Source organism: Podarcis tiliguerta (genome assembly GCF_965153285.1).
Source record: "Podarcis tiliguerta genome assembly, chromosome: 2".
NCBI classification, from domain to species: domain Eukaryota; kingdom Metazoa; phylum Chordata; class Lepidosauria; order Squamata; family Lacertidae; genus Podarcis; species Podarcis tiliguerta.
Window position 1 is genome coordinate 27,743,293 of NC_139535.1, and position 27,849 is coordinate 27,771,141.

At 42.0% G+C, this 27,849-nt stretch overlaps 2 protein-coding genes across 12 annotated transcripts in view; one reads left to right on the top strand and one right to left on the bottom strand.

The window, feature by feature from the left end:
- Positions 1-27,617, bottom strand: UBA3 (ubiquitin like modifier activating enzyme 3). 9 transcript variants are annotated; one of them, XM_083426035.1, is made up of 20 exons: positions 21,846-22,104; positions 20,250-20,371; positions 19,404-19,844; positions 19,126-19,188; positions 15,939-16,059; positions 14,613-14,693; positions 12,248-12,330; positions 11,384-11,464; positions 9,948-9,991; positions 9,657-9,721; positions 8,868-9,023; positions 8,684-8,786; positions 7,598-7,711; positions 7,322-7,375; positions 5,842-5,878; positions 5,687-5,768; positions 2,975-3,075; positions 1,971-2,034; positions 1,833-1,887; positions 1-1,203 (listed from the first exon to the last, which is right to left on the bottom strand). In XM_083426035.1, the coding sequence occupies exons 3-20, from the start codon at positions 19,421-19,423 to the stop codon at positions 1,115-1,117; spliced, it is 1,413 nt and encodes a 470-aa protein (XP_083282161.1). In that variant the 5' UTR covers positions 19,424-19,844; positions 20,250-20,371; positions 21,846-22,104; the 3' UTR covers positions 1-1,114. The 9 variants fall into 9 exon arrangements, with proteins under 9 accessions (XP_083282161.1, XP_083282162.1, XP_083282163.1 ...); XM_083426036.1 differs by lacking the exons at positions 20,250-20,371; positions 21,846-22,104 and having other exon boundaries at positions 19,404-19,850; XM_083426037.1 differs by lacking the exons at positions 19,126-19,188; positions 19,404-19,844; positions 20,250-20,371; positions 21,846-22,104 and adding an exon at positions 26,913-27,617.
- ARL6IP5 (ARF like GTPase 6 interacting protein 5) overlaps positions 18,867-27,849 on the top strand; it is a 15,551-nt gene continuing 6,568 nt past the window's right edge. The window contains exons 1-3 of one of the 3 annotated variants that reach the window (XM_083426800.1): positions 18,901-18,993; positions 20,316-20,360; positions 21,259-21,541. In XM_083426800.1, coding sequence (XP_083282926.1) covers positions 21,366-21,541 — 176 coding nt within the window. In that variant the 5' untranslated portion in view covers positions 18,901-18,993; positions 20,316-20,360; positions 21,259-21,365. Of the gene's footprint in view, positions 18,994-20,315; positions 20,367-21,258; positions 21,542-27,849 lie in introns of those variants that run through there. The other 2 variants (XM_083426801.1, XM_083426802.1) reach the window with 2 other exon arrangements.

Sequence of the window (27,849 nt, forward strand, 5' to 3'; positions counted from 1 at the left end):
TATGTTTATATAACTTTTTATTAATAAATATCCTAACATCAACCCTGAATATTAGTGGGCAACACCATGCATAGTAGCCGCTAATACTTGCAAATATACAAATGAAGTATTTAATTTTTATCAACAGATGATGATTTAAGAACAATATTTCCGTACTTTGAAAAAAAATACATTAACTTTTGGCAATCCTTAATATCTGTCAGTTTCTTAAAGACATATTAAATAAAGAACTGGGCTGTATATATATTTCCCTCTGTCTGGTAAGTCCACTTCACAAGTAATGCAAAACCATGGCTTAGCAATAGAATACAAAGCACAGCAAACCTCAAGCTTGTGTTCTCTTTCTTCTCTGGGGTGTCCAAGTGATCAGAACTTTATGCTTTTGTTTTAGATTAGTTTCGTACATCTGAATCCCCAAAAGTGGTTAATTGTAGCTATGGTAAATGAAAACATGTCAGCTTCATAAACTATGGCTTGAATTTGGCTGATTTCCACTAACCATATTTCAGATAAATGCAATTTTTCCGGGTTTTGGAGAGCACAGTAAATTGTGATTCATCTAAAACAAAAACAAAAGCTTTTCAACTCTTCCTTGGAGCTGAACTAAAGAAGAAACGGGAGCACAAACCTGAGGCTCACCCATGCTCATTCTTGTAATACTAAACTTTGGTTTAGCCAACCCAATGCCTCAGTCTAAGAACTGTTACATAGATGCTAAAATGTAATTTAAAATCTTTGTTATTTATGTACATTCAGAGACTTCATAGGTGCTTCAAGAACCATTGCATTGACCATCATGACATTTCCACATGCACAAAGGGGTATTGACATTTTTTAGAGTGATTGCAAATTGAAAAAGTTATTGCTTGCTATACACATCAGATTTCTGTACATGAGTGAGCTTTTATACAGATAATATCAACCAAATATTGGTTTGCAAAGACAGTTCTAAAATAAGAGCAATTTATCCTGGATAAACTAACTTCCATCGATGCTTGTATTAACAGGGATAAGGTCTGGCTGTTTCATCCTCCCTCCTCTTAGTGCACAATGGTAGTTCTACAAGGTGTGCAAGATATTTTTTCAGTGCATGTTTACAACACTTGCATTTATATCAAGTAGTAAAATGAAGTTTGAAGAGCACAGTCTGTGGTGTAGTGACATCTGCAACTGCAAGTTCTTGGCCATCAACAAGTCCAAGCTCTGTATCAAGAAAAAGTTATGAGCACAGCATTTCAGTCACTTCTATGCGTGTATGGAAAATGTGCAACTGACAATTGACTCAGAACATTAGGAAATAAAACATTTTCTGTTATGAGACAAAATAGTAAAAATGATTATTTTCCTTTTAGGAAAACAATTGCCCAGGTATTGGTGTGAAAACATTACAGCTATCAATTTGGACCAGTGTCCAAAGAAATGAACAAATTATTCTGCACACCCAACAGCATTTTGGACTCTGAGCAGTATGTTTGTTTCCATTGGTTCTTATAGTTAGAATGGAAGTTATATTACAGCTTTACTCAAAAGAACAATCAGCTAGCATTGAAAGAAAGAATAATCTTTGTTTCTTATTTTCATGAAAACTAGTGTAGGGAGGCAGGAATCAGCACCTTTATGCACAGATTTTAAGAGTTGCACATCTCAAAGGCTTTGCTTTTGCCTTTGAAACTTAACTATGCATGGAAGAAACTTTTGGGGAACTATTAACTCAAGTTTCCGCCCACCTCCTATATACTGTATCAACATACGGATGCACCTGACATTGTGCAAAGTCAATTTGCTTCATTAACCTTTAAATCCCCTAAGCACTATTTCAAGGTTTATAATACCTTTTAAAGTCTTTGAAAGGTTCGGCCTTGTTCGTTCTTCAATAGAAGCTACTGACTGGGAAAGAGAGGACATAAACAGTTATTTTTTGCTTAAATAAATACACACACACAAATAAATTATAAGTATGTATTAGTTACCTGTATATAAAGGGTTTTGTTTTTTCCATACATGGTGGCTGTTATTGCAGGAGATTTCATTTGCCTGTGGAAAAGAAACAACCAGTAATATTTTTTTGGAAACAAGTATCACCAGCCTTAATCTGCTAAGAATGTGTATTCAGCAAGATACAGTGGTGCCCCGCAAGACGAATGCCTCGCAAGACGGAAAACCCGCTAGACGAAAGGGTTTTCCGTTTTGGAGGTGCTTCGCAAAACGAATTTGCTATAGGCTTGCTTCGCAAGACAAAAATGTCTTGCGATTCCTGGTTTTTTTTTCCCCTCCCAGCCTTTTTCCCAAGCCCCTAAGCCGCTTAACAGCTGTTCGCTAAGCCGCTGAACAGCTGATCTAAGCCGCTTATCAGCTGATCTAAGCCGCTAATAGCCTTTTAGCAGCTAATCCGCTAATCCCTTAAGCCTTTAATAACCGCTAATAGCCTTTTAGCAGCTTATCCCTTAAGCCTTTAATAGCCGCTAATAGCCGCTAAACCGCTAATAGCGCTAATCCGCTAATGGGCTTGCTTCGCAAGACGAAAAAAACCGCAAGACGAAGCTAAGCCGCTGAACAGCTGATCTAAGCCGCTTATCAGCTGATCTAAGCCGCTAATAGCCTTTTAGCAGCTAATCCGCTAATCCCTTAAGCCTTTAATAACCGCTAATAGCCTTTTAGCAGCTTATCCCTTAAGCCTTTAATAGCCGCTAATAGCCGCTAAACCGCTAATAGCGCTAATCCGCTAATGGGCTTGCTTCGCAAGACGAAAAAAACCGCAAGACGAAGACTCGCGGAACGGATTCTTTTCGTCTTGCGAGGCACCACTGTATAGGGTTGTATTAGGGTTGTATTAATCAAAGTCCTACTCACAGTAGACACCATGAAATTAATGTGCCTAAGTTAGTAATGCCCGTTAATGCCAGTGGGTCTACTCTTGAGTAGGACTAATGTTGAATACTACCCATAGATCATACCATATTAATTTAATACTTACAACGAAGCGCTATTTGTTAAATAATCCAAGACTTCTTGAAGTTTAGCTGACGGAGAAAATTCTATGTTTTGAGGGAGCTGACTGCAAGCCAGACAGTTCTCCTACAAAGCAGTAAATTAAATAGTCAATATGGTTTAAAATGTAAATTAATCACTGTAATTTAATTCAAGTTATCAAAATCTCATCTAAAGTATACAAGGAATTATTTGCAAATGAAAAATTATACACTTTCATTGAAGTTGGTAGGTACTCGCATGCAGTGTTTAGTGCAGTTTTTTAAAAGCTGACTATGAACATTTAAGACATTTCTGCAGTATTACTGTGTTATAACAATAATAATAGTTTATTATTTGTACTCCACCTATCTGGCTGGGTTTCCCCAGCCACTCTGCGCGGCTTCCATAGAAACCAAAAAACACTAAAATATCACACATTAAAAACTTCCCTGAACAAGGCTGCCTTAAGATGTCTTCTGAATGTCAGGTAGTTGTTTATCGCTTTGACATCTAATGGGAGGGCGTTCCACAGGGCAGGCGCCACTACCGAGAAGGCCCTCTGCCCTCTGTGTTATGTCAACAAATATGAAATGCCTAGTAGTTCAATGACTTGAATATTCCTTCTGTAGTATATAAAATAGTGGCTTATCCCTGAATTCAAGTCTCCCTTTCAAAGGGGGGGGGGGGATGTTTGCCCTCAGAGTTCAAGGGCTCATTCAAATATAAGTTGCTAATGCTTTCTTAAAAAGAAAGCACTGACATCCTAAATACCGTATTTTTCGCTCTATAACACGTACCCAACCATAACACGCATGTAGTTTTTAGAGGAGGAAAACAAGAAAAAAAATATTCTAAACGAAACAGTGGATGTATGATTTTTGTGGTTCATGCTGTGGCCACAGACATGTGATCTGACAGTGAGTTTGCAGTAGCCCAATGCAAAAATCCTGAGGCTCCATGTGGATCCATGCTTTGTAACCACGTTTTTGCACCACTGCGGCCCCAGGCAACAGTGGGTGCGTGATTTTTTTGGTGCAAGATGTAGCCATGGACATGCTATGTGATCTGATGGTGAATTTGGGGTGACCCAGTGCAAAAATCCTGAGGATCCATGTGGATCCGTGCTTTGTAACCACGTTTTAAGTGGGGAGGGAAGGAAAAGCACTCAAGGGACAAGGAGCACGCGTGGGGTGTGTGGAGAAGGATGCTGCTAATAATGCAGGAGAGGGGCTTAAGGGGAGAAGGCTCCTCTCCTCTCCCGCTTTGCTCCTTTAAAGCAAGGAGGCTCTGCTTTTCTCCCTCCTCCCTGCTCATCCCTGGCTTAGCGAGCTGAAAAACTTTGCTGCTATGTAGCGAGCTGAGTGGGGAGGAGAGAGGGACAGAGAGCCTGCTTGCTTTAAAGGAACCAACCGGACAGGAGCTGCTTACACTCGTGTAAGCGGCTCCTCTCCTCTCCCCTCCGGCTTTGCTCCTTTAAAGAAGCAGGCTCTCTGTCCCTCTCTCCTCCCCACTCAGCGGCTCTTCTCCTGCTTTGCTGTTTCAAAGTGAGCCACGGAGGAGGGAAGGAAGGGGAACCATGGATCCTCTGCTCACAACTGCAGCAGATCTGCCCCCGCCACCCGTAGGCATTCCCTCCATAACACGCACAGACATTTCCCCTTACTTTCTGGGAGAAAAAAAGTGAGTGTTATGGTGCAAAAAATACGGTATATTTTTAAAAAACTTGGTAGTATACTTGAAATAAATCAAGAACCAATGCTAGTACATCAGATTCGGAGCAATAAATCTATTAATATATTAATAGTGATTGTTTGACAGGCGAGGTGTGAAGTCATCATTCAGCAATAGAATGATGCTACTCAAGTAGTTGGCTTCCAATACCAGGGAAGCAACAAATGGGAGGGGAGGGGTGTTCAAATGACAAAATAAACTAGCTTTATTTATTACAAAAGTATTCATCCTTTAAGGAGTACAAATAATAAATAACATACAAAAAATACATTTAGAGTCCCACACACAAATCCAATTTCCCACTTAAAATTCATCCTCAGGTGGTCGTCTGCATTAAATCAAGAAGTGAGGGGCAAGCATGAGGATGGAAAATGTAGCTCTTCCCCAGTCCACACATTATCATCTCCACTCTTTTCTATGAAATTGAATGAAAATGTCTGCAGTGGGAGCCTGTTCTACGGCACAGATTTGTGGAAACTGTAGTCTTCCAACTTGCAGAGACAGTGATGGAACTAGTGCACTTGTACCCAGTCTCCTCCCTTGCATGTTGATTTAATAAAGATGACAAACACTTGCTGAAGTCTCTCTCTTTTTCAGGTTAACTCATAAATGCTTTTTAAAAATTTATGTCCTTAAAACAAGGGGCTGGTGGGCCTCTTTCAAGGACTGTGCTCTACAGTTGAAAAAGTCCTACTATCAAGGAAGTCCAGGTTTTATTTTCTAAGCATATGCATGCAGCAGGGTTTCTCCCATGTACCATAATAGCCAGGAGTTTCATAAGGAGAAAATGCTTCCTAAGGGATATGAAACCTTCCACCATGAACAAGGTTATATCTACCACCAGCAACTTGAGTGAGCATGGGAGCATCAGATAGTTGGCTTAGTTTACAAAGTTTTAGTTTTGTATTTTCGGCAAGAGAAGTTCCATTACGACCAAAGCACTCAATAACGAACAGCTAAGAAAAAATTATGTGGCAATACCAACCTTCTTTTCGGCTTCAAATGTGTATGTGTACAGTCCATCTACATCATTGAATACCAAATAGTTGTTCAGAGGCATGTATGCACTGTAATGAAAAATCTGTTAGCATTCATAAGCAACAAGTGTCCTAAAAATATTTTAATTCGGAAACAAGTTACCTTGTGGCTAATTTAAAGACTTCAGTGGCACATACAGCTAGAGAAAGAGATAAACAACTAAAATTACTTGAAAATTAGAGGAAAGTACGGATCAAACATTTTACTTATGGGACAAGGAAAAGAATCAGCAGGTTTTGCGTTCAAAGTCTCCTAGAAGCTAAAGTATATGGTGCAATGTAATTATCTGAAGCAAATCTAGAATTACTACATGGAATTAAATGCAGTCAGAATATTAAACCCTTTATTGCCAGATTCTGATTTACCTATAACTCCCACCTCAAGGTGCCTTCCTAAAGATTCAGCACCTTAGAAATATTGCTAGACAGCTGTGTCAAATTCCCTGCTAGCAGTTTAATTTAAAGCTTATTTGAAGTAAATACATTGGTTATTTCAATGTGATTTACTAATAATTTTGCCAAGGGCTGCACTCATAGGCTGCAATCTTATATATATTTACTAGGGAGACAGTACAACTATCCTTAATTAGACTTACTACTGGGAAGATATCCATGGTATTGATCTGTCAAGTCCCGCCCCCCCCCCCTTATATATTTAGGCTAGTTTGTGGTTTGAGGACCCGATCCCCGCATAGTGGAATGAAACACAAGGACACGTGATATAAGGTTAATGGGCAAGAAAAGGCCACAACTTTATTGATTACAGCAAGTGAAAAGGTATTGGCTTAGGCACTGGATTACGTCAGCTGACTCCACCCACTCGGAGAGGGGTGAGTGTAAAACAGGGGGGTTTATTCACCAGTAGGTGGAGCCTGTTGATGCTAATCCAACTATAAGCTCTCCCCTGATGTTACCAAGGGTCGTGCCATGGCCTCCTGCCACGCAGGCATCGGACAGAATACACGACCGCCGGATTCCTTTAACGGAATACCCAAAAATTGAAGGCGTAGGCGATGGCCACACCTAGCCCTTCGACACCACAACACATTATTCCAATGCCTAACCTACCCACCAATACCACAAAAGCTGTGACAATTGCTACGAGGTAGGCTAAAAAACCCAAAAGCCTAATGCCAAATGGAAAAATTCCTACCAGGCCCCCCGGACAACCAAGGCGACCAATCTAAGGTCCATAGCAAGGCCAAAAGAAAACTGAAACCCTGCTCAAAGGGAGTGAAGGGTGGGTGACTCGCGATGGGACAACGAAAAGTGAGGCCGGGAGGCTGGCGCCACAGCAATTCAGGCTGCTGTACACGCCCCCTTGAAGGCACCTGGTTGGGTGCCTAGCTGTGGGTGTGGGCGCCAGCCAGGTGAGTGGAAGGCAGGGGGCAAACACCCCCTGCTTGAGGCGGAGTCCGGCTCCCAACCACAACCACTCCCCTCTCTTGCAGGGAGGCGAGTCTTTGTTACATTCAGCCTAAATACATAAGGAGAACAGGAAGACATGGTTTTCAGCTTAGATCTCCAATACTATTCTTACAGATGTAATTGGAAACAATTTTTTAAAAATTGCATTACTGTACCTGCGATGACAGCATTTGTAGAAGCTACAGCTGGAATGATCCGCTTTACAACTCCTGCATTGAGAGAAGCAGCATCACAAACTTTTATGTTATTTCTACTTTTAACAGTTGGAAACATAATTCCAGGAAAGTATCTACAGTATTATGTAGTAGTATGGTCACTACCTCAACCAACACAGAATAGGGCAAACTAAAGCTAGACATGTATGCTTATCATTATGGTTTCCCAAAGACCAAAAAGGACCCACTGAACAGATGGCTTCTGCTGTATCTTACCTTGTGTGAGCCTGTAGGAAAGACCTTTAATATTAAACTGTGCTGCCCTTTCTAAAGACTTTTCAAAAATCCACTGTATGTGCTCAGGATCATCTCCATCTAAAGCAACACCTTCTGCAAAAAAAGAAAAAAGAAGTATGATTTTTACAACTTAAAGCATGAAATGGTTCTTCATAACTGCAAATTACAGTAGTACCTCTGGTTGCAAACGGGATCCATTCTGGAGGCCCGTTTGCAACATGAAAAGAACGCAACCTGAAGCACCGTATCTGCGCAGGTGTGCGGTGCGTTTGGTGCTTGTGCGCATGCACGAAGCGTGATTTAGCACTTCTGCGCATGTGCAAGCGGCAAAACCCGGAAGTAACCCTTTCCGGTACTTCCGGGTTGCCATGGGACGTAAACTAAAGGAACGTAACACGAAGCAAACATAACATGAGGTATAACTATATACCATTTTTGAAATAATACAGTGGTACCCCGCAAGACGAATGCCTCGCAAGACGGAAAACCCACTAGACGAAAGGGTTTACCGTTTTTCAATGCGCTTCGCAGGACGAATTTCCCTATGGGCTTGCTTCGCAAGACGAAAATGTCTTGCGAGTCTTGCGATTTTTTTTCACTCCCCACCCCCTTTTTCTAAGCCGCTAAACTGCTAATAGCCTTTTAGCAGCTAATCCGCTAATCCCTTAAGCCTTTAATAGCCTCTAATAGCCGCTAAACCGCTAATAGGGCTAATCCGCTAAGCGGGTTGCTTCGCAAGACGAAAAAACCGCTAGACGAAGAGACTCGCGGAACGAATTAATTTCGTCTTGCGGGGCACCACTGTAACTTGCTTGGGTGGAGTCCCCAAAAGAGAGAAGTGACTAATATGAAATTTGCAAAGGGATAGGTTTATTATGAAAATGTGATTTCTAAAAAAAGAAATATAAATAAGAGAATCATAAAAAATAATAGCCAGAAGGAAGAGGAACTCAATCATGACTCCCAAGTCAAATTGCAAAAGACAAGTGAAATAAAATATGCCAGGATTATAGTGTTGTTCAGCTTTCCGTTTTGACAAAGGTTCAACGGTAGTTTATTGATTACCTCCAAAAGGTTGTTCCTTGGGCCACTGCAGTATCCTGACATATTCAATGCAATGTTCTGGTAGCCGAGGCATTGAAGCAATTGTACACATAGGAAAATTTACCTAGAGAGAATGGATAAGGTGTTTCAACATGAATGTTGAAGTGGCATGCCTGGCTATAAAGTATTTGTTCTATTTAGTTACCTGTGGTGGATAAAGTTCAAGTGTACATTCAATACAAGCTGTCATGCCAGGAATAATCACGCGAGCATTTCCTTTAAAGCCTTCAGTTCCTCCGTCAATCAAAGGTATAATGGAACTTGGATCCAACACCCCATTTTCATGGTTTAAAAGTGAAATCTAAGGAGAGCAAAGAAGTCCATTTCCATTAAGTCCATTTCCTCTAACCTCAACCCTCACCCTTCATAATATCCAAACTGAACAGTCCTTCGGGTATTATTTAACAGGACTTGCTGAACCTGAGTTGCCTGAAATAATTGCTGCATTAACTGTCCTGCATTTTTTTGTTCTGCGGAATGTGGTGGCAGTTCTCATTAAAGTACCTCAACTTCCAAAATCAGCTCAAAATTATTTCTGCGCAACTCATTTGGGGGCATATTTCAGGAGCCTGAGGGCACAGATAGCCATGAAACTTTATGTCACAACTGAAATACGAGACCTTCATAAGCAGCAGGGCTTTATTAAAAGGCTACAGCAACAGAGAGCCATGCTTTACATTTGAAGTGTTCTCCCTTTTGTTTACCACATCCAATATGAAGTTGAAAATAGCACATGCATCTCCTGTGGCAGAGCAACATATTGCAAATGCACATACCGCAAAAGCAAAATCAATTTTCACAAAGACACTATTGGTGACAATCCTCCCTCTAGCCTCAAAACAAGTCCCACATTCAGGGAGGGTTTCAGCAGTACATGACTTAATAGTGCCTATATTTTGCAACAACTGAGTAACTTTACTTGCTAGGTATTTACCAGCATGCCATTTATCCATCTTCTTGCAATTATTGAATCCAAGCCACATACAATTATATGAAATTCTGGAAGAAAACATAAATATTGTTATGCACACTTGATACTTCCCTCGCTTTTCAGTATTGTTAACATATTTTTCTATTGTTTTGTACACAAAGACAGTTTACTAGTTGAGCGTTCTGTTTGTTGTATTTTCTCCTTCCTTTAAAGGAAAGGATAGTAATGTTCTTTAACTGATTGGGGGGGTACCCACAAGTCATTATTTTCACAATAGCACACTGAGTTACTTACGTCTATAGAAAGTGTCGTCTAGATCCTGAATTTTTTTGTAATGTCTGAAAAGATATACAGTAAAGGAATTCTCTTGTGGCAGTTACTTGGCCAAAACACAAATGCCCTTGCCTAATTTGGTATGCATGCCACTGTCCAACACAAAATGCCTTACTATGGCTCCTAACTTCCTCAAAATTGTTTCTTTAAGAATAGCTTGAAGAGTTATTTAAAAATTAGACTAATGACAACACCTTTTTTTGGGAATGAACCTGTCTGTTTACTGATTGTTCCAACACCACTGGAGGAGGACTGATGTCACACTTGTGCCTTTTCCATAGCCATCTCATTGATCACTGTGGGAAAGAGGACACTGAACTAGATAGGCTTTTTTGGTCTGATCCAGCAGCAGTGGCATAGCGTGGGTTGTCAGCACCCGGGGCAAGGCAAGTAATTTGCGCCCCCTAACCCGTGGATTTGCGCCCCCTAACCCTAACCCCCAGATGTTGCGCCCGGTGTGCCCGGCCCCTCCTGCACCCCCCACGCTACGCCACTGACCAGCAGGCAACTTTCCCCCATCCCACAATGGCTCTGAATTCTCTGTAGACTTAAGATGTTATTACTGCATCCAAGCTGGGACAGATGAAGCCTAAAACCAGGGGGAAACCCATACCTGGTACATCTCTCTCAGCATCTGTGTACACACGAGTGTAGGTGATGTGATGTGGATGAATAAGCATAACGGATCCATTTTCTGAATATTCAAGCTAATGTAGGAACTGCATTTAAATTAAAAATGCAGTAAGTTTTATGCACTGCATTAGAAACATGGCCAGTTCAAGGGGTTTCAATGTGCTAACATCTGTGAACAGGCAAAACAGGCTTTTGGTATCACCGAACCCTCAGAGGGCATTTTAGAAAGATTTACTGCTAAGACACTTGTAGTCTTAGGTTTCACTGTCAACTTTGTACATAAACTCAGATTTCAAAGACATCATTATTATACATTATCACTGAAATGATAATCAATATCCACTATGTTTTTAATTGTTTGATCGTCTATCAGGCAGAAATTGAAAATGCCAGCTAATATATACGGTAAATAAAAACACAACCCACACATGCACTCAGAAGGATAGCATGTCTACAAAAACCAGTTTAAAGAGGGAAAGAACACAATGCATATTCATGTTGAAGGTTGGGTGGCAGGGGCAGGAAATCATTGGACTTCAACTAATGCTGCAAAATGGTTTTGATGGTAAAGTAAGGCAAGGGGTCTGCTATCCAACTCTGGAAACATTTGATGCTTTTGATATTTCTGAAGAAACCCATTAGACTATTTTATTCAATGATTAATCTACAGACTAAAGCAAGCCACACCAAAAAGGAGGGGAGGGGGAATGCAGGCGGCTGTGGACATGAGAATAAATTGAATCCTTTTCTTCATAAAAGGATACGGTACAACAGCACAATTGGGAATTCGGCTGTTTAGAAATTCAGCAGCAACTTCTGCTTTTGGCCGTCCAACATCTTTAGGTCTGCAAAAAACAGTATTTGTTAGGAAACTGAATCTGTTAGGATTATCCATTTTGCCTTACACAGAATCATGGGAGGTTAACTACGAGCTCTGTTGCAATGCTAGTTTAAAGCAGGAAAGGCATGATTCAGAGGACTACACAGTGAGTCAAGGATCTCAGTTCCCATTTTTCAAAGGTATCTCCATCCACTGGTATGGAAAATTCAGAAGTGGCTTCTGATGCAGAACAAGTAAAAGGTGTGAAAAAATAATAATAAAGCACACATATGTGAATGTGGTATGCAGAAAGGGGCATTTGAGATAGTGGATTCTTATTTGTAAAAATGCCATATAATAGGCAGTAGGTTTTTTTCCCACAAGCTCCATCTCAGATACAGCTATTTGACAGATGGGAGACTAGTCCTGACACACAGCCCGACAGTGTTTCTCTTGCTATCTCCCATATTTGAAACCACCACAAGGTTGAAATGTGTGTGTTGTTTTTTTCTTTTGAAGGAAAAGCATGCCATAGTGGTAAGTCAGAGGGAAGAGGCAGGGAGAGAAGCAGGAAAGTGACAGCAGTAGTAAGTTGGCACTAGAGCAAGCAGACTTTATTTGGAAAGTTAGTGGGGTAAGAGTGAAATGTTAATTTACTATTAGGGATGCCACAGCATACATGTTTCTTGAAAAATATTCAACTCCCTGAATTCAGTTTTAAAGGAAATCTTACTGAAATAAATGAAGCTTTCTTGAAAATGAGAGCCAGAGTTTGCAGTTTATTCTCAATAGGAAATGTATGACTTACCGAAACAAAAATTGCCTATTCAGGTTAGAAACATCAATGGTGTCCATGTCAATGACATGAATCTGCCTAAAACCAGACAATGCCTGAAGAGATAATGAGATCAGGGTTACAATAAAAACAACAGAATCTTTTCACTATTAGAAATGTTTGAACATATTTACTGCTTCTGAAAAATGAAAGTACTTGAATGGGCTGCAAATCTACCATTAAGCTTGTCCATACTTAGGGTAGTGGGGTATGTGTGTGTGTGTACACATACATACAAATAGGATGATATATATGCTATTAAAGGTAAACCTAATGCAATACAGGCCCAGCAGCCACCATGAGCTATTCTTTATAGAAAAACCCCTAAGAAAATTATTCGCACACAATGACTAGTAAAAGTTGTTTTAAACAGTTTACTGGGGGGGGAAATATCAGTAGTCACATATCTAGTTTGCAAATGTGATAATTAGAGATCCTTATGAAAATTCTTCCTTTTCTAACTCGACTTCAGATGTGGTAATTGCAAATTAGCCAATATCGTTTGTAGGGTATAACTTTCTTCTTCTTAAGCAGATTACCAGTTAACAGCCAGCATCTTTACTTTTCTTTTAAAAGGTACCGTACTCTTTGCCCCATAGGACGCACCAAGTTTTTTGGGGGGGAAATAAAGAAAAAAAAATTATTTCCCCCCCAGGCGCTTATGGGGCAGGCAGCGGGGAGAAGCGCTCTTCTCCCCGCCACCCGCCTTCAGACCAGGTCCGGGGACAGCGGGAAGACGCGCTGCGCCTCCCAGCTGTCCCCGGAGCTTGCAGAGCTGGCAGTGGGGAGAAGCAAGTGTCTCCCTGCCGTCAGCCTCCAAACCACATCAGGAGACAGCGGGATGACGGCGTTCCGCCTCCCCGCTGTCCCCCGACCTTGTGGGGCTGGCGCTGGGGCTCTCCTGAAGCCTGGAGAGCAAGAGGGGTTCGCTGCATTCGCCCCATAGGACACACACACATTTCCCCTTCATTTTTGGAGGGGAAAAAGTGCGTCCTATAGGGCGAAAAATACGGTACCAAACGTACACAGTACATCTGTGCAGTAATCATATCGCAATGAGGGGGAAAAAGATTGCTTAATTTAACTGGTTATTTTGTGCAAGATTCCCTTTTTGTGCAGTATTTTAACCAATGCACATATATTCATCAGTAACCTTTAAGGAGTGTGGGGGTATATCAGCTGAAAACTGCATCAAAGGGAGCATGTTCCAATCCCAAAATTAATTTTAGAAACTGTCCAAGTTAACTCAGAAGACAGGCAAAGTGGGACCCATGATAGAGAAAAATAATCCAAGAGAATTGAAGACACTTGCACATCCTGACTCATGTCATCTCTAGTCTAATTACCTACCATGCAATTCAGAGTAGAAGAAAAGTACAGTGTCACACAAAAGAGCAGAACATTTTAATTAATTACTGGGCATATAACCAGGTTGTGAACTGCCATTATGAGACACATTTGTGCTTAAGAGATATAGCTTCTAAAAGCAAACCCTATAAAGTTACTATGGTTTCCATTTGTCCCCAATTTCTTCCCAGTCATATTGTCTTTTCATTATGCATCTAAGTCCAAATATCTGCAGATGACAAGATAGAGTAGTAATGTATTCAAAGCTCTCCCTATGGTTAAAGCTTATGGGTGACATCCATCCTCAGCAGTTCCCTGTAGCTCCTATATGCCTTGAAGGAATTCCACTTACAAAATCAAAAGTCTGCTGCACAAGTGGGACACCACTATTGGCTGTCACCCTATCAGTTTATGGGTACATTTTGGAAGTTGTCTCTTACCATTACAACAGCTAAAGAACAGTCTGCATAATTGTGCTCATAAACTAATGGAGATATTCCAGAATCAGGAATGAATCTAATATCTGCCTTGGTGAGGCAAATCAGGTTTTAAAAAATATTCATTATTGCCTGCTGTCTTGTTAGCAAGAATAATTTGTTGGCTTTGTTTTTGGACAGGATTTATTCTTCATCAGACTCAAGTTACAGCAAAACTAAAGAAAACTTTGCGAAAGTAAACAGTACAGTATTCCAAATATATTGGATGTACCTCATTTTTCGTAAGTTTATGCAGATCTATAGATTACTGAATTGACTATGTGTTGAGCACGTATTTGATTCTGTGTGATTTTGTATTTGCTTTAGTTTTTGTATGCAACTTGCTACAATCTAGCTGCTAAAGTAGATTGTTAACATGTTTTATATGAGGATGAGGAATCAAGCTAATCACATAACCCTTTGACTTCTCAGCGTGTAGAGCAAAAAGCTAGGCAACATGATTATTTTCTCAGTGAACATCACAGGCTATCAAGAAATAAAAATGAAATTGTTACCAGATTTTTGAGGAGTTCACATCCTAATCCTCCTGCTCCAATAACTAGAACTTTACACGTGTTTAAGAGAAAGTCAAGGGGCTGCAAAGAACCAAGACAGACAAACAGTTGTTGAAAACAGAATAACCAATATCATCACAGAACTTATTGTAATGCAGTAAAATATTTCAAAATTGTGAAAATATAGTTCATTGTAAATCAGAATTTGCCTTTTGCCATTCAAGTTAAATTTGATTAGTACAGATAAACCAGCATTGCCACTTAAATTATTTCAAGCTTGTGTTGTTTGTTTTAAATCAAATCAAAGTGTATACAGGAACAGAGATTGCAATGGCACAGCACTGAACTACATGGTTTATACAGATATATATTTCTGCCAGTTGGAAGTCTTTATGCAATCGTAATCTGACTATGGAAACACACTGCCTGCAGCTGACCTGCTGCCACCTGCAGAGACAACATCTAATCAATGTGCACATGTTATTCTATGTCTATCCCACTGGAGATCGCATGGAATTCTATGGGTCTCACTCCCACATAAGCATACACAGGACTGCAAGAAGAATACAGGAGTATTTCCCTGATTACTTTTAGCCAGAACTAAAAAGGTCAGGTGCAAAGAACAATGCCTGGGTAGAGACAAGTGGGGAGAAATAGCATGCAAGTTTGGGGGGGGGGGTTAGGTGCACAGCCCCATAGCTGCTTGCCATCCCCTGAACCAGGGTGGCATTACCCCTGCATCAGGTCTATTCTGTATATATTTTAAAACTCAGTTATAAAAATTAGGAAATATGACATAAATCTAAAACAAGTATATATGGCAAACCCAAAACTAATAGATAATTCCTCATTATCTCACCAAATTTTACTTCAAATAGTTCCCATGTTGAAATCCAGTGGTGTCTGTCCATCAAATGGACTTCTGTTGCAGGACAGGACTTCCCCTTCTCCTCCCTCCTGCAGCCCCTTGCACACGTTCAAAATTAGCTCTAGATGTCTGGGGAACCATTAGAACAGATGTAGGGGTGCATGGAGCTGCACAAGGGAGGATAGGAAGGAAAGTTTGCATGTGCAATACTGAATGATGTCCACTACAGCCAAATTTCTTATTGTACACATCAAAGCTTCAAGTGCCCTACTACATGACTTTTAGCATCCAAACTATAATTTATGCAAGACCACATCAGTCATGCAGAAAATTAGTTGGTTAATTGCAAAAGTTTGCAGTCTTGTTCATTTTTTAATTAATGAAGTGCAAACAAAAGAACAGTTCACAACAGCAACACAATACTACAAACATTTGTATTTAAAATAACTGTTTCTCACTTGAGTGCCTGGCTCGAAATCAGGGTGTGTGAAAGGTCCAGATCGCTCGAGGAACTTCTTTACATGGTTCCAGCGACCTTCCCAGTCTCCATTGTCCCCACACCCACCATCAACAGCCATTCTGCACAGAACATAGAAATTCAGCTGCAAAAAACCAATGGATAAACACACACACGCACACAATCTCTACAAACTTAGACTTTCCTTTTGTATACATATCACAAGGTGCTACCAATTTTATCTTGTTCAGAGCAAATAAATGAAATATTTTTGGACTCTGCTGGCTACTAGACAGTGGGTCTAGTGTCTAAGTCATGCATAGAGAGGACTCACTGAAAACATCGAGACTTAAATTGCTCATATTTTAAGCCCCATTATTTCCAGTGAGTCTAGTCCAAGCATGCCTAGATTTCGAACCAACCCATTAATAACACATCTATTTACAATAAACAGATATGTTAAATTGCCATTATGTGATTAGTTATGAAGATATAGATATATATATGCACAGACTGAATATTCAGATTTCTTTTATTTGGAAAAACAGTATGCCAACCAGAGTTTTTTAAAATAAGGTGTTATTAGTATTCTTAAAGAACGAAGATTAACAACAGACAGCTATTTCTGCCTCAATCTACTGAATATGCAGTAGATGTAATGCAAGGGTGGCTAACCTATGGCCTTCCATAAGTCGCTGAACTATGGCTCCCATCATTCCTGACCAATAGCTATGCTAGTTGTGGTTGAGGAGTGTTGGGAGTCCAGTATCATGTGGAGGGCCCCAGGATTCTCACCCCTGGATTAAGGGATAAGAACACAAAAAGCAAATCAAGTGTTTCACTACATTGATGTTTTGATGGGATGTTTTTATGTGGAAGACTAGCGTACTTCTGACAATAAAAGAGGAAACAACATGAGTAACTGATACACATCCATTGGCAATTCATTTCTGGGAACCCTGTAGCTTGTTACAAGCAATTATCTACATTTTAAACACAAAACTCACTTGTTAACAAAATGAAAGGGAAAGTGACATGCAAGTCACTTACAGTACTACATGTTAACAGTGAACTGGCTAGCAAATGTTTGAATTTTGCCTGACACAACATAACATGCAGTTTCAATTTCTATCCTATGTACAATTTGACTTTCACATTATACAGATCCCTGAGTCCCTTTAAAACACCAAAATTCAACCATTTAAATGTTTAGATGCGTACTGCAAGATATGAATTTTGTGTGTATACTGATCTTGGGATGTTTTAGTGTTTTTCACTATCCCAACTATGGCTGTTACCCAGAAGGGCTCAATAGAGAAGTGGAGTTATTGTCATATCAGCAGGCCTCCCCATGCACACCATCATCCTGGAGTGGGTGCAGAGATGCCATTATGTGACAGAAGCAGGGTTGGCTCAGTATCAAACAGATCTCAGACCAGCTTGGTCCTTTCTCCTTGCTGTTTCAGGGCTTTCTACTAACTTCTACTGGGTGTTTGTAGAACTTCTACTCGCCTGCTGTTTCAGTGAACAGAAGCAGTAGGGCCAGGCAGAGGAAATCCAATCCTTCCTGTCTGTTGGGTGCAAAAGGGAGGCTGGATTGCACATTTAGCTTTACTGCAGTTTTAATTTCCTATATAACCTGTCCTGAAAACCAGTTTAAGGGCAGAGTATAATAAAATAAATAAAACATGATACCCTGTAGTCTGAAGTCACATCTCAGCAAGGTAACAAAACTGCCAATTGTGCAAAACTGCAGTTTACAATACTGTTTATAGTTTCATATAGCTAGTGTTTCTAAGTAGTGCAACCGCATTTGCATCCTTTTCCTACACCTTTCTTCTTGCAATTAAAGTCCACTGAGTTCAATGAGCCTTACCTTCAACTAAGCATAAATTAAATCAGGCTTCCTCAACCTCAGCCCTCCAGATGTTTTGAGACTACAATTCCCATCATCCCTGACTACTGGTCCTGCTAGCTAGGGATCATGGGAGTTGTAAGCCAAAAACATCTGGAGGGCTGAGGTTGAGGAAGCTTTAATTAAATTATATCCTACAGTAGCCAACCTGATGTCCTCCAGATACTGAGGAAGTCATCAAAAAGATCCAGAGGACACCACATTGGTTATGGGTTACATCCAACGTTGCCTTAAGATAAGGCATTCTAGCACAACTGATCTTTCCCTTCTGTTCTCCCAGAAAGCTCACCAAAAGATCAGGGAGTACAAAATATTATGGGCTGTGTCATCTGGGGCTCTGTTGGTTGGGAAGGGGGAAATTCCCCAAAACTGGGTAGAGCAATTCATTTATGCAACTCTGGTTACAAACTTACAAATTTTACATTTCAAACAACTATATGGAATTATTTCCTAGTCACGTTCCTTACTGTCATATTTTAGTTTTGCTTGCCTTTTTATATGCACAACTCTTGATTTTTACAAAGGATTTCCCATTAACATTCGCTCATGCAGTACACTGTAAGCAGTTCAGCAATTTGCAATACATTATTACCTAAGCGGCTTGTGCACTTCCCATCAAAATGTGCATTACCCATGATCTCTTTGATCTTTGAAGAGACCCTAATCCCTGTTAAGACTTGCAGCGACCCTTTAAGGATCTGCCACACTGAAATGCATCTTAGTGCAAGTTCCAATTATGGACCAGTTGGTCTTCGCAAGAGATATGATTCCACCACACCTGCTGAGTCGGCATAGCCCTCGTTTCACTGCTCAGATGTGGGCTCGCTTGACTGAACACTTGCTCTGCACACACACAAAAACCTGTCCCGCATGTGGAAAACTAGCAGGGAAAAGGCTAGGTTTCTGCGGGCGGAGACAGTCACAATGCTACTATTCATGCAGAGCAACATAAAGCCACATGAGCAGCCTAAAGGGGGGTGTGATGCTGATCAGCTCCCATCAGCATCAGCCAACATGGCCAGTCATAATGAGAGCTGTAGCCCAGCAACATCTGGCCAGCCCCACACTGGCTACCCCTGGTTTGAGGCAGAAGATTAGCACCTGAGGGAAGAACCTAGGCGCCTAGAGAGCCAGGCTGCAGGTGCTTTTGATAATTCACACATACTTCCTTTCTTATATATGGGGGAGCCTGCCACACATTCCCAATTCAGTGGCCCCCTCGCCCACCTGTGCGCCCCCCCTCCATCCTCTGCCCCCTAAACCCAGCACTGACCCCATCTCTCTCTGCCTCTCTCCCGCTAGCCGCCGCTCCTCTAGCCTCCTTCTTTTCTTCTCCCTATAAAAGAGAGAGAGAATAAAAGAAGGGTCAGTCGCCGACCGGGTCAGGCTCGGGGCTCGCGCGCTCCCGCCACGACTTGGGCGCGGGGGGAGGGGGACAGGGCAGAGGCTGAGGGGGCGCGGCTCCCCGCCAGCCCCCTCCCTGGAAGAAGCGGCGGCGGCGAAGGCAGCCAAGCGCGTGGGGGGTGGGGTGGGGAGGAGGCAGGTACTTACGGCTCCTCAACATCCGCCATAGCTGAGCCTCTCTCCTCCTGTCCTCTCCCTCCAACGGCTCGCCCACAATGCACCGCGGCCGGAAGTTCCGTGCCGGGCTCCCACTCGTCCTCGCTGACGGAGGCGATTCGAGCTTCTCCTGAGGGGAGGGGGGAGGAGGCAGAGAGGCCTCGCTTCCGGTTTCCGTTAGGGCCGGTCGCTTTTAAAAACACGCGCACGCGCGAACACAGACGCCAAATTCACCGCCCAGCCTAGCCTCCTGTTCTCGCCGTGGGTTGAGCGAGTGCCGGGACTAGGCTGTGGGTTCGAATTCCCCTACTCGGCCATGCAGCCCACCGGGTGTGACCGTGGGCCTGTCGCCTGCCCTCGGCCTAAGCGGCCTCACAGGCTTGTTGTAAGGATGAAACGGACAGGAGAACCATGTACGCCGCCTCGAGCTCCCTGTGGGGAAGGGAACACATTAAAGTGATATAAATAATAAGTTGTCTGGGGGGGTGGGCAGCGTCCTTAGCTATCCCTCCACACAACCATGCGGTTTTCCAGCAACTGGTGCTTAGGAGTGCTGCTGCGTCCCAGGTGCGGAGGAGAAACTATAGTCTTTATTTAATTCCTTACGTACATGCTCATTTTATACCGCCCTCCAGTCACAGATCTCAGGGCCGTTCACAACATAAGACACCATATGATGGTGGCCAAGTAGCCACGGATAGCCCCTTTCTCCACGACTTGGTCGTGGTCTTTGACAGCCCTCTCCTCCATGAATCTGCCTCATCCTCTTTGAAAGCCTTCCAGGTTGGTGGCCGCCTCTGCTTCCCTTTGCAACCAAAAGCTTTCTTAATTTGGTACCTTTTTCTGTCACACTGCGTGACATCTTAGTGCCCTCCCGATTATTCCATTTTGCATTCTCTGCAGACTGCGACCCCTTCAACGAAGTCGTCTTCTCCACCTCTGGTGCAGGTAGTGGTGAGCTAGATGGACCAAGTTCCTAATTAAATTCATGGTTTAGTTGGCGGGCACCCGGTATTTGCATGAGCATGAGGAGCAGGACATGCTCAATACAATAATGCAACATGTGAAAATATTTAAATACTCCAGGATGTTGAATCGTCCGTCCCCCTAATTGTGCAATGGGCTTAGTTGTCACGTTGCAACAACTAGATCATTGATTTCCTAATAAGAGTTTTGTTAGTGTTTAGCATATTATGTGAGCGTGTTTTTTACTTTCTTTAGTTTAATTGCAGAGGTTGATTAAAATCAGAAAAAAATATGTGCCTGGACCTCATTTCCAGAGAAAACATAGTTATTTTGTACATGACCTTGAGGAAAATTTACTGGTGGCAGTGCAGTCCTATTCAGAAACACTGATCTAAATGGGGCATAATCTCAGGCAAGTGTGTATGTTATTGCAGCTAGAAAGTGCAACTCTAAATAAATTTATTTAGCACCTTTATACCCCATCCCTTAGCCAAAAATGCTCTCAGAGCAGCTTACCAAAGCCTATGAGTAAACTAGCCCTATCCTCAGGGGGCTTACACTCCAAAAAACAAAATGCGGGTGGAAATGTAAGGGAGGAGAGAAAAGCAAGTGGAGGCACAAATTCTTATTAAAATTGCAAGTAGACATGGATAGCACTGCGCTGTGTTGAGCAACCTTGCAATATATATATATAGATATCTGGCAGGATCTTACAACGGTGTTCAAGGAGACTGCTACTGACCTCAGCTTTTTAAAAGGAGCTATTGTGTGAACTATATACATTGCAAATGTTGCATCTTAATTTGCAAACACTAGGATTTTTGTGAAAGATAAAATCCGCCCTCCCGCGGCTGCCTTTTTTCCCCTTCCTGCTTTGCAGGCAACCAGAAATGCAACTCCAGTCAGCTGGTTGCTGCGTTGCCCTTCTTTAAGGCCGCCCTGCTGACGTCGCGCCGCTGCTGCAGGATTCCGAATGGGAGAGGCATTATGGACGTGCAAGTAGCTCCGCTGAGATCCTGGGACGACTTTATTCCGGGCCACGACCGCTTCGCCGTGCCGGATTTCAAAGACATTTCCAAATGGAACAACAGGGTGGTCAGCAATTTGCTCTATTACCAGACCAACTACCTGGTGGTGGCGGCTACCGTGATCTCCATAGTGGGGTAAGCGCGGGCGCGTTCCGCGGCAAAGATGGAGCGGGGGCGCACACCTTTCCTGGCCTGACGCTGGCAACTCTAGCAGAGCAATGGTGCATTTTAGCTTCCGTTCTCCCTTTCTCTTCTGAGGGTAGCAAGCTGCCGCTTGCAAACTGCAAATTGCGGCTCTGCACATACTAATTGAATAAATTCCCATAGAACTTAATGGGGTTTACTTCTGAGAAGATGTATATGGGGTTGTGCTGGGCCTCCTTGTTTGCTTTCCGTCGCATTCGTATTTGTGGAGAAGCTTCTAAATAACATACGTTACCGGATGCGCACTGCTTCGCTCTCTGGTTTTAAGATGGAGGTAGCTTAGCTGTGAGCAAGACGATAGCAAATCCGCTGTATGTATCGCAAAGTGTGTCCTGCATAGAGCAGCCCTGCGTGAAATTGCTGTTTTAGCCATACAGGGCAGGTGCTTTCTTCAGTGCCCTTGGCTAACTGTAACTTCCTGAGTTGATTTCCTTTCTCTCCTTCAAAATGCAGCTGTAGGCGTCTTCCTTGTTGAATGTACGTTTTCAAAAGTGAAACCTACGCTTCTATTAGATTTGGATCATGAAATCACCAGGGCTAATTCATTAAGACTGTGTTTATGCATGAAGAAATCTAGGTGTTTCTGTGCCACCCCCTGCCGTGCCTTGAATACAATTGTAACATTGTTGTATTCTGGAAGTCAGTTCTGTGTGTATATGACTCATTGTTTGTGGGAAATTGGTATTTTGCAACTATTCTTGTTAACCCTTTTGAGAAATGCACTTTTATTTATTTTTTATTTTTGCTTCTTTGGGGGTGAATTGGGTTAAATGTGAGGTACTTTTCAACCTAGTTCTGGTTCTTTCACTTTTTAAAGAAATAAATGGTCTTTTAAATAGTTCCCACCTATCCCCATAGTATAATAAACTTACAGAATAAATCCTCAGATACTCTCCCAGTCCTCATATTCCCTGTGCCTATTATTCCCTGTGCCCAATAAAAAGCGTTCCTTCTTTGAGACAGTTAGTTTTTGGAAAACCTTGATAAACCTTGGTGCATGCGCCCTCTCCAATACATAGAGAGAGAGAGAGAGAGAGAGAATGTATTTCAGGCCTAAACTGATGGGCGTTGGTATTCAAAACTCTAACAGCAATTTCTTCACATGAGTCATGCTTGCTGGACTGTGCCACATCGCATTTCATCCTTAGAACTAGTTTGTTCCTGGCTTCTTCAGAGGACTTGAATGGAAAGAGAAGACTTCCTATGCTTCCAAACCATTAATGTGGCCTTGCCATTTGGAACTAGTCATGAGTCAGCCCCTCACTCACATGACAGGTTATGAAATCGTTGGTTGAAAATTTGGCAGTCTGGTGACTCATCAGTTTGGCCTCTGCTGCACTCATGAGAGCTAGAAGCTTCTGTTAAATGATTTGTGTGTTAGAAAGCAAAAGCATAGCTAAGAGCGATTCTTGCTTCCCTTACTCATTGTCCAGAGTCTGATTAAGGGGATCAGATTTTCACTGACCAGGGTTTTTTATTCCTGTCATGGTAAAGGTAAAATAAATGAAATCTTCAATCTGCAGAAGCGGTAGAATGAGTAAACTGAGATTAGGCTCACTTGCTTTCTCTTAAATCTATTATCATTAATAGAGTCTAATTTAAACATGTTTAACATTTCCCCATGCTAGAAAAGCTCTCCTCAGAGTAGTGTTTCCCAACATGTTTTGGACTACAACTGTCATTCACCCCACTAGCAGGGCCCGTAGCTGGGGATGATGGGAGTTGCAGCCCAGGCTGCTTTAGAGCAGAGCATCACTGAGATTTTATGGCTACAAGTGTGCGCATTTAAAAAAACCACGTAGGAATTATTTATATAATACTCAGAACACTTCCTTTTTGAAGAGAACCTGTGAATATATGAAAATTCTGAGCAAAACCACACAGGAAATCCTTCTTCAGTCTCCTTTGAATTCTAAAAGATGAAAGAACAAAAAAAACCAACTGTCTGCCATTTTGGCTTGGTGTTAGATTTAGGCTGCATTCATCAACCTTTATTAGTTACACTTGCAAATCCTTTTACAGACTGGGTCTTTTACTTCATGCTAAAAGTGAGACAAGGCATATAATTGTTCCTTGATGCTTCCATCAGATAGTCAGAAACAAACAGGACTTTCCTTTATTCCCTAGAGGTAGACATTGTGTTTTTTTAGAGAAAAACCCTATAGCAGGCATAGGCAAACTCAACCCTCCAGATGTTTTTTGAGACTACAGTTCCCATCATCCCTGACCACTGGTCCTGTTAGCTAGGGATGATGGGAGTTGCAGTCCCAAAACTTCTGGAGGGCTGAGTTTGCCTATGCTTACCCTATAGAATGGAAGGAAGTAATTCTGCTTGGAAGCTAATTGGCGTGGCCAAATGTTTGGAATATGGCATTGAGCACTGGGCTTATTTAACTGATTCTGGCCTCTTGATGCAAGTTTAAGGGCTGTCATCCATTCCATGTTCGTTTGATGGCTTTCTATACATAATGAAAACATCTTTCGCTGCATGATGAAAATAATTTATATAAATATTTGTATTCTTCTATATATATCAATATGTTTTACAACAATAAACACAGAAAACCATGCAATAAAACCGTAAAAAAGTTAAACAGACATCAATTTAACACACACCATTTTCCATGTATAAGACTAGGTCCCCCCCCTAAAAAAGAATGTCAAAAATTAGGGGGTGGGCCATCGCCCCCATTTTCTTAAATCTGAGTCCCCCAAAATAGGGGATATCTTATACATGGGGACGTCTTATAGATGGAAAAATGCAATATTTTTCATTGCCTGAATAGGCCTGGCGGAATATATAAGTTTTCAGCAGGCATTTAAAAGTTGGAACACAAGCCATCTGCTGAATCTCTGCTCACCAGGCAGGGACGGTGTTAGGCTGGTATCTGATCCCCATTATTGGCAGGTGGAACTGTAACATTCATTCTTCTGTATCACAATGGAGTTGGCCAATCTAGGCAGCCTCACACCTGTACTAATTACCTTTGGGAATAGTTAGAGAGAGGCCATGTCCAGTGTGTCTGCTTAGTGGAGAACGGGGTGGGGAGAGATTTCCCCTTCAAAATATTTTTGATGTATATAAGTCTTACCCAAAACATACTTGCTTGGAAGATTGTTCTACTCAGATTTACTTAAAAGCTTAAAAAAACCTAGCTGCAAGCTGCACTAAGTCACTTCTTAATAATCCGATGCAAGGTCCATACACCAATACAGAGCACTGTTTATTTTACAATTGCTGAGCTTGCATCTTGGTTTATATGGTTGCATGTTTTAAGGCTTTTCCATAGTTGAATTTTTCTGGCTCCTCCTTTTCCTGTTTGTTGCTAGCTGTATGCACTGCAAGATCTTTCAGGGAGTGAGGAAGAGCCACCTGTGGTGTTGGCAACTAATTTTCATTACATATAGCATAGAAAGTACTCTGTGCCTTAACTGTAACTCCATTAGCCTCCATTATTTCTTCTTGAACATATGTCATCTCCAACTCAGTATTCTCTCCCAACTCTCCTTCCCGTCAATACTCTTTTATCAGTTTACTGTGTTATCATCTGCCCTGTTGAACAGCCATGTAGCCTTGGCTTTGTTTTCTCCCCTTTGTCCTCTGTGTTCAGTCTGTTGCCAAGTTGTGTTCCTTTCTCAGCCTTCTGTAAGCAAAATAAATCTCTTGTTCTGATCACATGATGTCTCTTCTAATCTGCACATTGACTCTGCTCCTGGATCCGTTGCAGGCTTCTTCCCTCCTCTTCAAAACCCTTACCGTCTTTTCTCCCCTCTTACATTCTTCCTTTGACCTTTGCTCCACCACTTCCATCCAGCTGAGGGTCTCCTGCTCCCTCAAATTACTCTACTCTTGCTGCACCTTATGCTTGGAACTGCCTCCCCAAACACCTGTGTGATGCTACTTGCATCTCTTCCTTCAAATCTCTCCTCAAAACTCACTTTTTCCATGAAGTCTTAAGCCTGGTGAACATTTAACTCAGGCCAGCTAATGAGGAACATTTACAGTTCAACTAATTAAGTTATGAGGTTTATCAGATATTTCTGTCCTCAACGTCACAATTTAGTAAGCCTGGAGCGTACTTAAAATTGGTACTTTAAGCTAAGCATTGTCTGTTATAGTATGCAGCTGAAAGAAGGGCAGTGAAGAATAAAACTCTCAATTGGATGCTGTGGAAAGTCTTGTTTTAGCTTCTGGAGTTTTTTCTATAGCTTAAGTAGCCATGTTTCAAGCACTACCTCTCTTACAGATCCTGTCTCACTTATATTACGTTCATAGCTTTGCAGTGCCCTTTATTATCAGCTTAGTTTTAAATGATCACATTCAGTTGAGCCTCCACCAACAATAAAAGGTAAAGGTACCCCTGCCCGTACGGGCCAGTCTTGACAGACTCTAGGGTTGTGCGCCCATCTCACTCAAAGAGGTTGGGGGCCAGCGCTGTCCGAAGACACTTCCGGGTCACGTGGCCAGTGTGACATCGCTGCTCTGGCAAGCCAGAGCCGCACACGGAAACGCCGTTTACCTTCCCGCTAGTAAGCGGTCCCTATTTATCTACTTGCACCCGAGAGTGCTTTTCGAACTGCTAGGTTGGCAGGCGCTGGGACTGAACAATGGGAGCGCACCCCGCCGCGGGGATTCGAACCGCCGTCCTTTCGATCGGCAAGCCCTAGGCGCTGAGGCTTTAACCCACAGTGCCACCCGTGTCCCCACCAACAATGGCTATATGCAAAAAGCACATTATATTTAGCCTGACACAAGCAGCTGGCTGAATTAGATTTTGTATGCCATATCTTTAGTCTACTGTTCTTGGTTTCACTGTCCCCTACACCACCACCCCTGGTCACCGATGTCTGCTTCAATTTCATCACTGAACGTTTAACTGGCACTCTCTACAGCCAGCCATTGGTAATGCGCTATGCTTCTTTGTGCCCTTCCAGCTAAGTAGAGTATTTTTTTATTTGTCTGCAAAAAGGCAATTCTTTCCAAACTTAACATAGCCTTTCCTATAGTACTGCTGTAGAAACAAAACTTAAAAAACAACAACATAGTGATATGGAAGATCTGTTAATTTTATCTCTTTCAGTCAAGGTCTCTTCCTAATTCAGGAGGAACTTGCCTTACATTCTGGTCCCAGAAAATGGAAGCCTGTGCTCCTATCACTTCCCTGAATGAACCTTCCCAGCTTCTTAAAACCAAGTATTTCACTCATTGGTGCCAAGTTGTGGAGAATACAAGCTTGCTACAGTGTGCTAACGCACTGGAAGCAAGGATCTGATAATCAGGCATGCAGTATGCAGTGCTTACCTGGTGGTGGTACATAAGCTGAAACCTTATTACTAAATCTATTCCGTTACAGCTTTGCATTTGTTTGGTGGCTTCTTTTATTGTTCTTATCGACATCTCCGACTGCATTGGAAGCTTCCAGCTTCTGGGATTGTCCTTAATCCCAGCACCTGCAGCATTGCTTAGTCTACCCATTTGAGTTAATGCAATGACTTCCTGCTTGCAGTTCATCCAACCAAGACACACTTGAGTATGAAATGAGATTTCCACCGTCGGTCTGTTCCACTTTGCAGCAGATGGTTGGAAAGCAAATCTGTCAGTAGCAAATGGAAAGATGTTCTGTTGACTTGGCTCCATAGAGGAGTACATTATTTGTTTGCCTGTAGATCACTTCTTTATTTTTCGCCCCACCTGCTTTCTTCTAGGTGCAACATCTTTCCAGCAGGCAAAAGTTGTTTCCTGTATCTCTCAATGAGACCTTAAGGCATCCATTTAGTGGTCTATTTATATTGAGTGCTTTACACTTCCTGGTTATTCCTGCCACCACTACAAAACCTATTCCTTGGCAATAAGAACTAATCACCTTCTCCCCAAGTTTGTTTTTGTACGTTGTCCGAGTAACACCAACCTCAAATAACCACTGCGCTACCATGCTACAAGATGTCTTGCACATATACTGGTGGTGTCTGATACGTTCAATAAATCTCTCTAACGAGGGCTATATTTAGAGTGTATCCTATAACTAACCTAGCTCCTGATACCACCTGTGGCATTTAATGACTCCCACTTGGAGGACTTCAGAGCACACTTCAGACATGATGGATTACTTGTCTTATCACCTTAGCTAAGATGGTATCAGCATTGACCGCCTGCTGTTAGAGAAGAACTTTCTAGGGTGTTACCTTCTATTCAGAATTATTCCATACCTATTATATGTGCACTTCTCTTAGGCAGCGGC

Coding starts and splice junctions, on each gene's coding strand:
- UBA3 (XM_083426035.1), bottom strand. CDS start 19,423: ATGGCGGATGTTGAGGAGCC. Junction 8,787..8,867: donor TTGAACTTTATCCACCACAG/GTAACTAAATAG, acceptor CATTCTCTCTAG/GTAAATTTTCCTATGTGTAC. Junction 1,204..1,832: donor CCTTTCAAAGACTTTAAAAG/GTATTATAAACC, acceptor TTCTTGATACAG/AGCTTGGACTTGTTGATGGC.